The sequence below is a fragment of the Sparus aurata genome, chromosome 19 (genome assembly GCF_900880675.1).
Source record: "Sparus aurata chromosome 19, fSpaAur1.1, whole genome shotgun sequence".
Classification (NCBI taxonomy): domain Eukaryota; kingdom Metazoa; phylum Chordata; class Actinopteri; order Spariformes; family Sparidae; genus Sparus; species Sparus aurata.
In genome coordinates this window covers 13,285,693-13,301,255 of record NC_044205.1, presented here as the reverse complement: position 1 = coordinate 13,301,255, position 15,563 = coordinate 13,285,693, and the positions used below count along the sequence as shown (strand labels likewise).

General features: G+C 42.2%; 1 protein-coding gene across 5 annotated transcripts in view; it reads right to left on the bottom strand.

Annotated features, from left to right (window-relative positions):
* Nucleotides 1-15,563, bottom strand: part of phldb2b (pleckstrin homology-like domain, family B, member 2b) — a 43,709-nt gene that overhangs the window by 7,639 nt on the left and 20,507 nt on the right. Inside the window, exons 7-20 of one of the 5 annotated variants that reach the window (XM_030398544.1) lie at nt 12,044-12,228; nt 10,435-11,667; nt 6,949-7,329; nt 5,947-6,108; nt 5,672-5,809; nt 4,343-4,471; nt 2,896-3,051; nt 2,582-2,692; nt 2,379-2,453; nt 2,112-2,252; nt 1,522-1,674; nt 1,158-1,367; nt 768-911; nt 447-546 (exon numbers count right to left, since the gene is read on the bottom strand). In XM_030398544.1, the coding sequence (XP_030254404.1) occupies nt 447-546; nt 768-911; nt 1,158-1,367; nt 1,522-1,674; nt 2,112-2,252; nt 2,379-2,453; nt 2,582-2,692; nt 2,896-3,051; nt 4,343-4,471; nt 5,672-5,809; nt 5,947-6,108; nt 6,949-7,329; nt 10,435-11,667; nt 12,044-12,228 (3,318 nt within the window). The remainder of the gene's footprint in view (nt 1-446; nt 547-767; nt 912-1,157; nt 1,368-1,521; nt 1,675-2,111; nt 2,253-2,378; nt 2,454-2,581; nt 2,693-2,895; nt 3,052-4,342; nt 4,472-5,671; nt 5,810-5,946; nt 6,109-6,948; nt 7,330-10,434; nt 11,668-12,043; nt 12,229-15,563) is intronic. The other 4 variants (XM_030398546.1, XM_030398545.1, XM_030398547.1 and 1 more) reach the window with 4 other exon arrangements.

Here is a 15,563-nt window from a genome sequence, read left to right as displayed (position 1 = left end):
TCAATAACAATTACTGTCCAGGTCCAGTTCCCTTAAATTTAAAGACCCAACACTGCTTAGTTTAAGGATCAAATCTAGGTCAATTACAGACAACACTGAGAGCAGCAAAAGCTTTACCGAAGCTCACTAACAGTTATTAAAAAGACAGTAAGAGGCTTGAATGTGTGAACTGTGCTGTGCTACAGTGATGGCAGGAAACTATGGGAGACACACATGCAGACAGCAGAATGTGGCCTATTTACTAATGTTAAGTAAATACAATATCATAAGAAATTTCAATGACCCATGTCTATTTACGTCTATTTTCAAAAAGGACTTGATTTTTTTTTTTTTAACCTCAAATTCAATATATTTCAATGATTTCAATGATCCATACAAACCTGTAGCAAATGAGGGGTATTTTCGTGTTATAGTCCAGAGATGAGTGTGAGTGAGTGTGTTTGTACCTTTATGAAAACGTCGAGGTTCACTGTCCTTGTTGGATAAGGAAAACATTCTTGGAAGAATGCTGCCACAACTTGAGCTCTGTACCAGCGGCTGATGGGACTGTAAACGACCAAGAAGAGAACTGAATGATTTTACTCCCAGGTTTGAATAATTAAAAGAAATACTCTAGCGTGATTTTTCAAACTGAAGCAATGTATACTATTAATATAATATTTATAATATACAATACAATTAAATGTCTAGACCAACAATAATATCACATTTTATTATTTGGATGGATTTGTGTCACTCATTAATTCATGACATCTACGTGTGTGTACCTTGTTCGGGAAGCTGCGTCCCAGTGTTGCACACATGAACTGAGGGGTCATGGCAGGTGTGGTTTTCTTCCTGGGTAATGTGTCACTTAGATGGGAGCCACCATCTCTGTCAGACCTCCTCCTCTCCTCCAGCAAGCGGAATTGCTGAATAAACACAAACATGCCAAAACAGGGTCAAAAGATATAGACGGTTAATTGATTATCCATAACATAAATGTAGCAAAATTATCCAATTAAACTGGAAGTCATATAACACTGCCTGACTTCTTTAAGGAAAATGTAATGAGTTGACGTGCTTATGCATATGATTTAAAATGTATCAATTCTATGCGCACATAGTTGCTGAGACACACATATCCACACAAACAAGCACGCGCACACACACATTACCTGCCTGTGTCGGTGATGGTGTTTTTTGACAGGAAGGGGAGGTGGGGGAGAGTCAGGGAGAGGAGAGGGGTCTCGATATGACACCATGTTCTCTGGCCAATGCACAGAGGGTGTTTTGGGGAGGGGGCGGGGATTTAGATGGGAGGAGGAGGAGGAGGAGGAGGAGGAGGAAGAGGAGTGACAGTCGGCAGGTGAAGAAGAATGACAGAGCTTAAAAAAGAAAGAAAGGAACACCGTCAGAAAACAGAAAAAGTGCAGGAGGAAGGAGGGAAAAGGAGAGAAAATAAAAATACACTCTTTCTCACACACATACACTTTTGCTAAACTACACACGCAATCCCTTAACACCACTATACAAACACACCTCATCCTCTGGTGGTTTGGGTTTGTCGCCGTCAGGGGAGGGGTTTGTCTCAGACTCAGGAGAGGCATTGGCCAGGGTGGGGCGAGGGGTGGGTTTAGGCTCCCCTCTAAGCTGTGAGTAAAGCTCATTGATTTCACTGACTGTGACATAGCCCTGGAAAGTATCATGTGGAGAAATAGAGGAGAGAGAAGGGGTGAGGCATAGCATGAGGTGAGTGAGCCATACGAAGATGTTATGACAAACTTGAGAATTAGTTGTTAGAATGATGGAACATCTGGTGATTTTAAAAGTTTCAAAGCTAAAACAGTCTTCACATATACACAAGTTACTTAGACAGTGCACTTTTATCATTCAGTGAGTTAAGTAAAGAAGACAATAGACATTCTTTAAAGGTTACCTCAGTATTAATATATGTCAGTATAAGCTGTGCAATTAAGGGTTAGTCCAAGGGACTGGTATTTACAACAATAAACTGAAGAGGAGAGGAGGAATGAAGGATAGGAAAGAAGGGTGAGATGGATTTGAATCAGACTATCTGGACAAAGAGGAAAAGAGAAAAGGGATGCATCAGTAAAACAAGACAAGAGTACCTCAGCATTCTTGAAAGAAACAGAGGAAAAGAAGGAGGACAGGGCGCACAAGTTGACTGGAGGAGGAGAAATTGTGGTGGAAGTGGAGTCACGCCAACGATCATGTAAAGAGTGACATACATCAGCCAGAGAGGCTGTATCCTAGTAAGCAGAGAAGGAAACCCCAGCGATTAAGTATGATGAAAATCCTGCCCACGTCAGTCTGAAGGAGTTCAAAGAGGAGGACAGCTCTGATGTTCTTGCCTGACAGCTGTCAATCAAACCTACCTCTCTTAGAGTGAAACCCCGTCCACCAGTGAGTTCAGCATATTTTTTTTCCAGTGTGGTGAGGTTTTCTTTCTCCTAAGGAGACATAAAAGAAACAAATAAAACACAATACTAAACATTTTAATTATTCTCTTATGTCAGCTTCGTACGCAGAAGCAAGGTTGGCCACATGTGCACAAATGCGAACGTGGATATCTTCGTACCCTTTGCAGCATTGCTTCAAGGTTGCTCCTCTCCTTCAGGAAGCTCTCTTTCTCCCGCTGAGCCTGCTGGGTAATCTGTGCTGCCTGCTTTTTGAGAGTCAAGAGTCGCTCCTGTAGAATGCAAAACAAGCTTACTACATGTTTCTGGCTCACTTATAGATCCTGCAAATAACACTCGTGCTATCCTTTCTAACCATTTTAAGCAGAGATTCAACTTAAGTAGAAGATAAAATAGGGTTTGTTTCACCATAAACCTTAAAATGTGCAAAAATAATATAAAAAATAATGCAAAATATACAGCTCCAGACTTTTACCTTGCGGGAGACAGTGCTCCGCTGGTAGTCTGCGATCTCCCGGAGAAGCTGCTGTGTGTGGGTCTCCTTCTCCTCGTCCTGCCTGCTCTCTCGCTCCAGCTGCTGAAACTCCAGGTCCTCAAAACGCTTTGTCTCCGTCTCAAGCACCTCACAGTCCTGACAAACAAACACATGAATACAAGAAACAAAGCCCAGGTAAACCAGCAGGACCAAGGAATACATGTGTAGATGATACATTTATCTAAACACTTTTTGCAGTTCATACATTTCAGAAACATGCATGATGCAGACATGGAGGTGAGAAAATACCAGCATACAAGACCAGAAGATTTGTACTCAGAGCATACACAGGGATTGAATTGCAGTTAAATACATGCAAATGCATCAATTTAACAAAACATTAAGATTTACATCGAAATGATATAGTAAAATATTAGGTTATTGGGTTCAGACATATGGTGATTGATGCTTCATTGATCAATTAATCAAACAGACAAACAATCAATAGACAACATTTAACAGATAACGTGTACATGCAAGTGTTCATTAACAACCTGCAAATTATTTCCAGTATGGTGACAATAACATTGTAAAAATTCAGAAATATGCAAGCAATTATGTATCAAAAGACACTTGGTCATCCCAGAATACACCAACATAGATAAAGCATACCAGACACACACTTCCCTGATGTTTCGACACCCCTTAAACGTCATGCAGACTGTTACACCAAAGCATAACCAGAGTCTGAATAAACATGCAACATGTTGCATTTTGTAAGCATTCCCCCAAAATACAGATGATTTAAGTGTTTCCTCCTCAAGAAATAAACATAATGTTTTGTTGGACGATACCAGAGCACCCAGAGAACCCATGCATGTTAGGTTAACTTGAGTCTCTGAACTGCCTGTGGGTGTGGTTTTGAGTAAGTAGTTGTCCATCTCAACATGACAGTGCTCAAATACTACAGGCTCCACCATTCTGGTGAAATTAAGAGATGTGCAGACATGGAAAAGAGTTAGACACAGACATGAGAGAACACGAACCAGGTAAAGATCAAAGGTGGCAACGGGGAGGAGAGCTCAGGAAAGGAAATGTGGTCACATGCAAGTCCAAGTATACGAGCATCATGTGTCTCTTTCTATGTCAGTCTGTTCATGTTTATGTGAACACCCATCTTCATGTATTGTATGTTTTGATTGTCAATGTAAATGTGCGCACATATATCTGATTTAGTCCTGGATTTCTCCTCTCTCTGCACATCTTGTTGTAATGTTCCGTATACTTGCTTCTAGGCTTGTCTACATGTCACGCTTAGTCATCATGGATTCATTGGTTTACCCACTCAAGTACATACTGTAACTTCTTCTGTCTGTGAAGTAAGTGTGTGTGTGTGTGTGTGTGTGTGTGTGTGTGTGTGTGTGTGTGTGTGTGTGTGTGTACTGACCCTGGCCAGCTGCTCCTGCAGGGGCTCCTTGGTGGCCTCAGGGCAGCTGTCCAGCTGGGAGCGCTGCTCACACACAATCTGAGCCAACCTCTCTACTCTGCCCCTTTCTGCCTGCAGCAACTCACACGCCTGGCATACACACATGTGCATACACATAGACGCACATACATGCCCGCAGAAACACGCATGTACACGTTTGTTTGTGTGTACATACAATGGACACACGCACACACACACAGGACAGAACAGAGAGAGGATGGCAGCGTTAGTGGGACTGGGGTGCCACAGTTAGTCACTACGGCGACCAGCAAGATTAGCATGGAGGGAGGGGGGAGGAGACAAAGCTGGGGAAAAAACTCTATCAAAAGGGATGGAGAATTGGGGAGGAATTAAGTAGAAATGGAGGCATGAAGGTTGTTTTAATGAGTTAATTCCCTTGCCTTTCGTCCTCTGTCTGTTTGGAAATGATTGAGGGTTTGGTGAGAAGGGATGGCCAAGTAGATTAATGGTCCTCTTTAAAAGTACCGCAACAAATACAGACATCCAAAATCTGTGCAAGCACTCAACTTTTTTCAACATTCAGGGCAACACTTAACAATCTGATTGTTCTGTCTTTCTTTCCCTTCGTTTCATTCAGTATCATGATGCAGTTTTATCATGTACACTCCAGATGACAACATCTCAATACCCAACCAAAGTGTGCGCAGGCGAACACACAACATATTCAGTCTATTTATCCACTTACATTTTCCACCCTGTCGATGATACCATATATTGGTTTAAATATAAACACATACACACACACTTTCCTACAACCGCGGTCCTCCCACAGGAGTGTGTGTAAGATAGGATCACTTGGTGACCGCTGTACCCCGAGCAGTATTAACAGATATATATTTGGACCAGAGACAGCATGAGAAGGATTAACACCTACCAGTTAGTCACATGACCCCTAAATGTTTGACAGTCTCAGAGCAGCGTATGCATTTTCAATACCCCATGCTACCATACACCTTTGGAGGGGAAATGCATGTTGCTGGTGAAACCCAGTGTTTATGTCTCAGGAAGATATGGTAACGGGACACAGTATATTTCTCCCCTCTCCCCTATATCAAAATCACTTCCCAGCCCCTCAGCAAAGAAACTCAAACAATTTGCAGAAGATGCATCATAAAGCCTCTTGGTCTGTGAATGCTCTCTGCATTTCAAGTGTCCTCTCTTCTTTTAACTACACGTATATTAAGTGTCAGTCTCTGTGTCATTATGAATCCCTGTGAGGTTTCCCTCACACTCTCATTGTTTATCACTGAAGCGGAGCCTGTTGAATACCTTATCTTTTTCCTGTTGGGACTTGGTCTCCAGGTCAGCCATCTTGTTGTGAAGTGCTTCCAAAGCATCTTTTTCCTGTTGGAGAGCAGCAACCTCTGACTCCATCTCAGCCTCCACCAGAGCCTGCTCAACCTCCACCTTAGATAAATACACACCAATGATTAAGACATTGACTTACTTTGATCAAAACCTACATATAATACTACATAATAACGTCTGATTGTCACCTAGAATATTGTTAAGACTTTGACATATTTGTGGCAGCTTCTCTTTACCTCTCGGGCAGATTCCTCCACTTGATTGTCCAGCTCTTTGATCTTTTGCTCCACCTCCTCCATGTTGTTCAGCACCTGGATTCTCTCTTCTTCCACACGCCTCACTTCCTCCTCCGAAGCCCTTACTTCCTGTCCACGACGACGAGCTGCATCATCTAAAGCCTGGTAACGACGTCATCGAAACAGATAATCACAGATTGAACCACTGTTAAGATGTAGTTAAAGCTTATACTGGAGACTCACTTCCATCATTTGTTCTCTGCTGGACATTCTTATCGGGAAAAAAATTAACATCTTATATTCTAGCCTCCTAATATGTGCATATATGCAAATCTCTGTTATTTTACACTGACAAATCATAAGCAGACACAAGCACACATACACCCACACACACAAACAGCAGCTGTTGATTCTAAATGGTAACACTTGCCTGCACTAATCTAATAAATGGGCTGTAAATATCTCCCATCTGTGTATGTGAAGGATGTGTATATCCCTGTCACTCTCATATTTTGCAAAAAGAACAGGGAGCATAAACACTTCGCACATTAATCCTGATAAATCTTTTAAGAAGCTGACCAAATTCAAAAGGTGCTACTGTATGAGTGTTGTACTCTTTTCATTCAAGAGATGTGTATGATGCACATAAATAAATACAATGATACATGTGTTGTGTTTGAGACATTTCTGGACATCTGACATTCTGGAGAGATATGTAATTACTGAGTCTCATTCCCAGGTTACCAAAGTCAATTCTTTGGATGGCCCAAAGGATTGTTATTTGACAACCTGGGAATTAGACTCAACACTCATCTATCTTTCTCCAGAACTACTTATTGTATCTGGTGTGGTAACAAACAGTGACCGCAAATTTTGCATAGAACAATGCCTATTTTATACATCAGTGTGCATTTAAAAGTGGTAAAGTGACACTGAGTCAGTATCCTTTTAAATGCTTGACAACAACTAAAGATGTGACATTAGCAGAGCATTCTTTTGTACCTCATTGGTCCTCTGTGTGCGTGGAGATGGTGAGGGGGCGAAGCTTCGCAGACTGACAGCAGGTGATTCTGCCCTGTTGTCTCGGTGGCCGCTGCTGCGCCTCCGTCGTACCTGTAGATCATCATCGTAGTAACCATTCTCTGATCTGGGAGAGGCCATGTGACCATTCCCCATTGTTCCATTGATGGCTGAAGAGTCCGAAAAGACGGATGGTGTGTCGTCATCGTCGTCGTCGTTCAGTTGAAGTTTCTCGAGCTCCTGGTTGATCTTCTGGAGATCTGCCACAGCTGAAGTTGGACTTGTGGCCGTGCCATCTCCATCTCTGTCAGCCCGGCCCAGCTCTGAACACAGGGACAGGATAGTCTCCAGCCGCTGTCGCTCCTGTGGTAAGCGCACATGCATAGGAACACACACATACATGTATGAGTTACAGAATGTAGAGGTGGCATTCTTTATATAGTTTTCTTGAGTAGGTTGTTTAAAAAGTGCAGTAATTTAGGTTGTTTGTGTGTGTGTGTATATATATATATATATATATATATATATATATATATATATATATATATATATATATATATATATATATATATATATATATATATATATATATATATATATATATATATATATACATATAGAGTGATAAAATATTAAAGAAACCACAAACAGATTATTCACACTACCTATTCAAACCCAGTAAATAATGGTTAAAATATTGCACAAATTAAATGTTGTGTAATCTTACATACTAGAGTGAAATGAACACAACAGCTCAGCTAGTATTATTTCTTTCCATCATAAAAAGTTTCCAATGCTCAGGTTACCTGAGGAAGCATTGCAGAAGTCAATTCCTTGAGTTAAAATGTCCTTGTTCTAAAATACGCTCTGTACCATCCTCTCTTGTGTGGAATGTACATGCTCTAGGTTAGATACCATTTGAGTAATCTCGAAAGAACATTTTCTTCTCACTAAAATCCCTGGAGCAAGAGTGCCCCTCTCCACAGTTCTGCCTGCCCGATCACAGTTATATGGAGAGCTACGGAGGCTACGCAGAGTCAAAATACCCTCTCACAGATTCAGCAGTAACTTCTCTGGAGTGAGAGGTATGTAAGCTGCACAGCAAGCCTGTGTAAGTAATATTAGAGAGGGAGAGGAGGGACAGAGGTGTGTATGTGTTTGTGTGTGTGAGTGAGAAAGAGAGGGAGCAAGCTAATGAGAAGGTGGACAGCTGTCAACTTTGATCGGAGGTGTGCACAAGAACAGGCCATGACTTCAAACGCAGGAATGTGTCTGTGTGTACTGCCACTAAGGAAACAAGACACTTTCCAGGGAATTGTGATCCAGGAAGGAATCTGAACCAGGTGAAGTTTGGACTATGAAAGTCTCGAGACAGTGCCTGTTTAAAAAGGCTTAAGTAGAGACATCCTATTTAGGAAACGTCTCAGAGCATGACACATAGAATATTTTACCTATCATTTCATCAATTATTTCAGCTATCAAATAAAATGCAGCATAATCTAGGCATGGGGAAATCTCTTTAATCAGAAATTAAATTTAAATAAAAAAACATCTATCTATCTATCTATCTATCTATCTATCTATCTATCTATCTAAATACATTAATAATCTCAGTGCAAAGTGACTATCAATGGAATTATCTTTTGTATGTGTGTGAATAAACACAAACAAACATACAAGCCGCATTTAAAGTGCGTAATTTGAACCAGGGGCTGGGGCAAATCAAGCCTATGTCGGTTTGTCACCTTGTGCTATTCTAATAGACACAAGCCTCTGTGGAGCCCTTATGGTAATCAGCTGTCAACTAGAGAGAGACAGATGGAGAAAGAGACAGGGTAAGGGGGACAAAAGACACATCGAAGAAGAAACATGAGAGAAAGAGAGAAAACCACGAAAAAGACAGCAAAACAGTGGAAGAGAGCGTGAGGAAACAGAAGAGTAAAACCAGTAGGGTAATACGAGCTGGTACTTTGGCCCGACACATTGTGAAGAAAAAGAAAAGCACGGAAATTAAAGCATTCTGACTTCTCCATCTCTATAACTATGACTTCTCGGTCTCTTATAAGTAGCAACCATTACAGCTGCAGATTCAAACTGTTTATTTATACTAAAAAAGACTTGCAAACATGGACTGGTGGAATATAATAACCAACACTTAACCAAACCCCACCAAATGCATCTAAACTGTTAATCCTAAAGTAAAGATGTAATGGGTAATCTCTGTTATTTTTGTATTTATCTTCTTTTCACTGCTTGAAACATCGCTAAATAGCTGTTTATGCACACAACTAAACAGCAACTTGGCACAGTGAGACTACATATTTCCTGTACTACCACTAGAGGGCAGGCAAGGTTAAGACAAGGTTTTCCAGAACTTGTGCCAAGATTTAGGAGATACTGCTAGTGACTAACTTAGGAAGTCCAGCTCAAAGCACTTCATACTTTTGTTATGCATTATTCAGAACTATTATTCATAACATATACAATCAATCACAGTGACAATTAATTATAGACGCTTAAATCAATGTTTGATGGAGCAATAAAAACAAAAAAACAAATAAAACATGTTGTAAATCAAACCACATTAACTGCAACACTGCGTGGGTTAAATCAATGTTCAATGTTGAGTAACTGGATTGGCTCTCTGAACAAAGCAGGAGAGTCAGGTCCACAATATCCCACTTTGCAAAGTAACTGCAATCCAAAATATGTGGAGGCTAGCTGAACGCCACAGTGGAGCTTGGGAAACAGTTTGGTTTGTACATCATCCAGAAAACTATTTCTCACAGTTACACCACCAGTTCACTTTGCTGAACATGGCTGCGTGACAAAGAGAAAAATAAAGAGAGAAGGATTGTGGGATTATGAGTCCAATCGTCATTATATGTTGAGCATCTGTGTGTTTATCCACCTGCTATGCTATGAGTCTGCTCTTTAATCTTCTTGGTCTCTGTAACCAACATCTGACTGATGTGTTCTGTGGCTCCTCAGTGGCCTGCACCGCACTGGGCGGACCTCCAGATGACTGACATAAACACATAGCACACTTACACAAACACATACTATCCAAGCGCGGGGGTTAAGAATAGTCCTGTTAGTACGGGCTAACTGCCAGAGCCATCTGTTTAATGGTGAACCTCACTTTCACTGTGTGAGTGTGAGGCATTCCTTAACTCATTCCATTTATTGTATGTACTTATGTAATTGCATGTCTATGCAAAACAACGGCAAAAACCTATATCCCAGTCTGCTTTCAATCATCTGAACAGCGACCAAAAGTTAACTTGTCAATAGTCTATCTGCATATTCAACTAATTTACACATAACACCATGGGATGCATTCAGTATGCACATTTATGCATATAAATGACAATATGTTGCTGTAGTTGAAATAAGCTGATGTTGGGAACATGCAGGATAATTGCTGTCCTCTGTTTAACCCCCATGTGCAAACACACTCAAACTCACCAGTCTCTCCACCTCCTGCTCACGGAGTCTCTCCTCTTTTTGGCGGTGGTGGTAGTCGGTCAGCTCCTCCTTCCCACTCAGTGAGCTGATACTCCCCCTTCTTTCCCTGAAACCCCCCGGTGGGGTCACTCCTGCTTTTCCAAATGACTGCCTCCTCTCGCCCAGACCCATCCCAGGTTCCAGCCCCGCCTTCCCAAAAGAAGACCTCCTTTCTCCAAGTCCGAGCCCTGGGGCAGCAGTGAGTTCCAGGCCGACTCCTCGCCTCTCCTTCTCCCCTAAATACAGCTCCATTCCCGGGGAGACTCCACGGCTGGCCAGCCGTTCCATTTCTGGGGGGCTGGAACTCGTGGAGCTGATGGAGCCCAGGGAGCTTGTGGAGGTCAGGCTAAGTTTTTTGGCCACACGTGGTGAAGAGGGGCCTCCTGCCCTGGATGGGATGGTCACATCAGGTGGGGCGGTTGTGGAAGTGATGGAGGGGGTAGTGGGGGGCAAGTTCTTGGGGGTGGATAGGGAGATAGACAGAACTCCTTCTCCCTGGGTTGTGGCCTGGATTTGATTCCTGTTGGAGGAGAGCTGGCTGGAGTTACTGGAGTTGTGGTTGAGGTCAGGGCTGGCATTCTGGCTGTTGTAATGATCTTTGCTATATTTGTAACCCCCAGCAATGTCGGATCGCCGAGGGGGCAGTGTAGACAAACTCAGGACACCATTGTTATTGTCACGGGGAGATGGTGAAGGGCAGAGGCGTGGCAGTGATCGGCTGTGCCCTCCTCCCGTCAGCCCACTCAGCGAGCCTGCAGAGTATTTCCTGGTTCGACTGCTGGGCAATGGCTCTTGGTTGCCAAAGCTACGACGGCCAAGACGGGGGCTTGATGGCATGCTGGCTGCACCTCCGGCTGAAGGAGCGCGGGATGAGGAGGAGGGAGGGGGGAGAGAGAGGAGGTAGCTACTGCTACCATCGACGGAAACAGAGGAACCTCCACCATTCCACGTGGACAGTAAAGTAGAGGAGCCCGGGTTGTGCATCCGTCGGCTATCGCTAAAGTTGTCCTGGTTGCGACCGGTGGAGATGCGGGAGGACAGAGAAGAGGAAGGGTCGGATCGTCGTCCAGGGGAAAGAGGGGGAGCAGATTTCAAAGACATGGGCGGACGGTCTGTGCCATAGAAACGCCGTGCCTGTTCCTGGTAGGCTGATGAGGATGTGGCAGGACTCATGATAGGCGTGGTTGGTGGAGACTGAAAATGGACAAAAATATATTTCAACGTCAACTACTAATATTTGTTATGCTATCATCATGCAATACAAAATATGACAGGGGTAGATACGGTGAAAAACAGATGGAGAAAATTATGAGCATAGTGTGGCTTTAGCCCATAAGCACTCCTCGCTCCCGTTGTGACAGAAACAAGGTACTGAGTAAATCTTGTGCTGTCAGTTGAACACTGTAGTAGCCCAAGATAATGGGTAACCCTAGTTAGCTATGTTTGGTCTTGTGGATAATAAGTAAACTCTGATTAGCTCTGTTGAGCCCAAGACAAACATTCAAGCTAACAATACAAACTCTACAACTCTTGTTAGAGCAGAATAATAAATCTTAAAATGATAGCTGACCTGTGTCACACTGAAGTAGGAGGGGTTGGCATTCCCATTGGCTCTCAGGCTGTTCTCCAGGGCAATCTTCTTGCGCTGCAGGGTATCCATCAAGTCCCGGAGCTCAGAGGCTGATCGCATTCCCCGAGCACTGCTGGTGCCGCCCACCACTGCATGGCTATAGTCGCTGCTAAACTTCAGGTAGTCTGGAGATAGGAGAGAGAAAAAAATTGAGCAGAAAAAAAACTGATCATTTGGGAAAAGTGCAGACACACAAATACAGGTGAACATTAACAGAAACAGTGAAATATACAGTATATATGGGGAAACAAATAGGAAGATGGAGTGAGGTGAACGGTCATATTACGATTATTCTGTCAGATTGATTGATTGATTGATTGACACTTAAATAAACCAATCAATCAATCAATCAATCAATCAGTCAAACACCATGGTTTATTTAAGTGTCAATCAATCAATCAATCAATCAAACACCATGGTTGGTGCCCAGCCCTCATGGGCTTATTAGACACTGTCTTCTGTCAGATATTGTGATGGCAAAATGAGTCACAGGAAAAGTAGGGAAAGGAAGCAAGAAAGGGAAGGGCGAAGAGTCATAAATGGTGGCAGATGAGAGAAAGAGAGAAGTTGTGTATGTACCTGAAGCTGCAGCTATTCATACATTAAGTCCTTGGCAGGACAAACCCAACCCAAACAATCCACAACTGGCGGCAAATCACCAAGAATAGGTTTTAACTCACACACAAACACACTGCTTGCAAATACACTCTCACAAAACCATCCATTAGATCCAAGACAAACATTTTAACTCCAATTCTACCTCAGCTCCTCAGAGTAGGATTTGGGAAAATGAAAAAGACCACATGATATTCTGGAATACCCTCAAGAGGCCCCCCGCCCTCTCTAAAGCCTTTATTTAAAGCAGTTTCAGCAGTAAAGGGGTCTCTTTTCCAAACCTCAACTGAGTCAGGTTTGACTTCCTTCCTGCTAAATCTTACCAAAACAAAGGACCCAAAACTATTTTTACTTGGTTAAATATTGCTGAGGGTGGCAGTACTCTTTTTGACAATTTTGCACTGGTTCCTTTCTGTGCAAGATTCCCCCCAAAAAAGCCTCCCCAAACTTTATCCTGTTATTAAAAATACAGGTAAAAACACCAGCAATGTGGAAGAAACATGCCCAGTTTTTTTTTTAATTCATCTGTGGCTTTATGTGGAAAGGAAAGCTATTACAATGTTCCAGCTTAGACCACCCAGTGTTTAACTGTCAAACACACCCACACACACGCACAAAAGCTTTCCTATAACTGACAACTGTGGGCCCGTCTGAGAGAAGCACACACATGTGTACATGTGCCGAGAGTGTACATATGTGCTAAAGAATATAAGCATTAGAGAGAATATTCAGCTACACATTACAAAAGAAAGTAGAGTAACTAACAGTGCACGTCATAGTTAAACATAAGCCTGTGTAAGTAAATGTCAAACCTTACATGGTGGAGAGAAATGAGGCAGAAAATTAAAGACATCATAAGATCCAGAAGCACTCACACAGACACACACATGCAGGGTGTTTGTGCCCATACATGGGCAGATTTACAACGGAGGCCTGGCGTGCTCTGACTATTCTCTTCTATGCCCAGCTCCTTGCGCTTTGTGCTGGACTGCTCACTTTAGGTGCGTGTTTCAGAGTGTGAGTCTAGGCAATCAGGAGCAAAACGGTAAAGATTTTGGCTGCCTGTTATGGAGAGTTTGCTGAGTGTGTGTTTGTGTGTATGTGTGTGTGTGTGTGTGTGTGTGTGTGTGTGTGTGTGTGTGCGAGAGATGAAAGTTATTTCTACAACAACATCTGAGAAGCTGGAAAAGAGAGAAGTGCATACCTTACATCTAGGAGTTTAAAGAGCAAGGATTCCACTCACTATGACACACACACACACACACACGCAAATACACACCTTGCTTAGAGCCCAATCAATCACAAAGAAGACTCCAGCTGTATCACCAAGGCACCAGATGACAAAAACATTCCATTATGCTTCAAGTTTAAGCTTTAGCATGTGTGTGACAGTGAGAACGTATGTTTAGGAAAGATATATGAGAGGCCTGAAAGAATTACCTGCCCCCAACCTCCACTTCAGTCTCTCTGACACACACTCAAGACTAACACCCAAATCTCACACACCTGTCTGGGCCATGTTATCTATCGGTAACTTTAGCCCGAGATCCCCATCAGGGGATAGGAGCAAATATTTTCACCGGGACAGATGTTACACCAGGGGAATAGGCTGAAAAGCTAAAGAATTATAGAAGGGGAATAGGTGAAAAGCAGCAAGAGCAGGGAGGGAGGTAGAAGAGGAGGTGGTGACGTGGCAGAACAAAGGCAGAGAGGAGGAACAAAGAAAAAAGGGATCAAGTGCAGTTCAGGGGTTAGGAAAGGGGTTGACCACCAGACCTGTTGTGTGTGTGTGTGTGTGTGTGTGTGTGTGTGTGTGTGTGTGTGTGTGTGTGTGTGTGTGTGTGCATGCGTGCGTGCGTGCGTCTCCAGTTTCTCTGTATAATTTGCTGTTGTCCCTAATGTAAATTGACCAGATAGTAGTATAAATGAACGAAGTTGATCCGTGATTTGGCACGTTATCTGAACCGCTTATTAATTGTAGATTTAACTCTAAAGTCGCTCTGATAATTCCCCAAATATTGATGCAGCACTGCAGTGAGGAGGATTTGAGACAAACACGTACTGGGTGGACTGAGTTAGTGAATGCAAACTGACTGAGATGACAGACTTTCATCATCATCATCATCATCATCATCTTCGTTCACCGGTGCAGCGTCTACCTGTGGCTCAGCAGCCATTTGACCAATCAGATTGACCAAGTCCATTGACAACAGACGAGCAGGCCGACAGAGAGACAGACATTAGACAGATATTAGTAATATCAGAAATATATAATACTTGTGGATTATTTGTAGATAAAGAATAATATAAATGGTGAATATAACAAGTGTCTAGATAGAGATAAGAACCAAAATAGAGTATTAAGTATCAATGACAGTAATAATTAATAATAACATTTTCTGCTGGCCAATCGAGTGCTGCCTCCAGTACATCTCATTCTACTGTATTTAAGGTTTATTTTGCAAAGTTTTGATACATTCTTTTATACTTATTCAATGTTGATTTTGCAGTGTTTTGTTAAGGTTTTGGATTCGGACTATTTCAATATATAATAAATCTATTTTAAATATGAATCTTGGTGAAATTATTTCAATTCAACAGTGTATCAGTGCTTTTTGACATTTTGAAGACATTTTAAAAATACTGCGGTATACCGATAACCGTGATAATTTTGGTCACTATTACCGCGGTGTGAAATTTTCATACCATTACATCCCTAATACATATTTAACTCAATAACGTTATTTCACCTAAACATGTTAAAGCCAATGTTACTGTGCTCTAAATAACCACATTCATGCTTTGTGAAAGCATTCTACAGAGGGCTGACAAATAAAAAACAAAA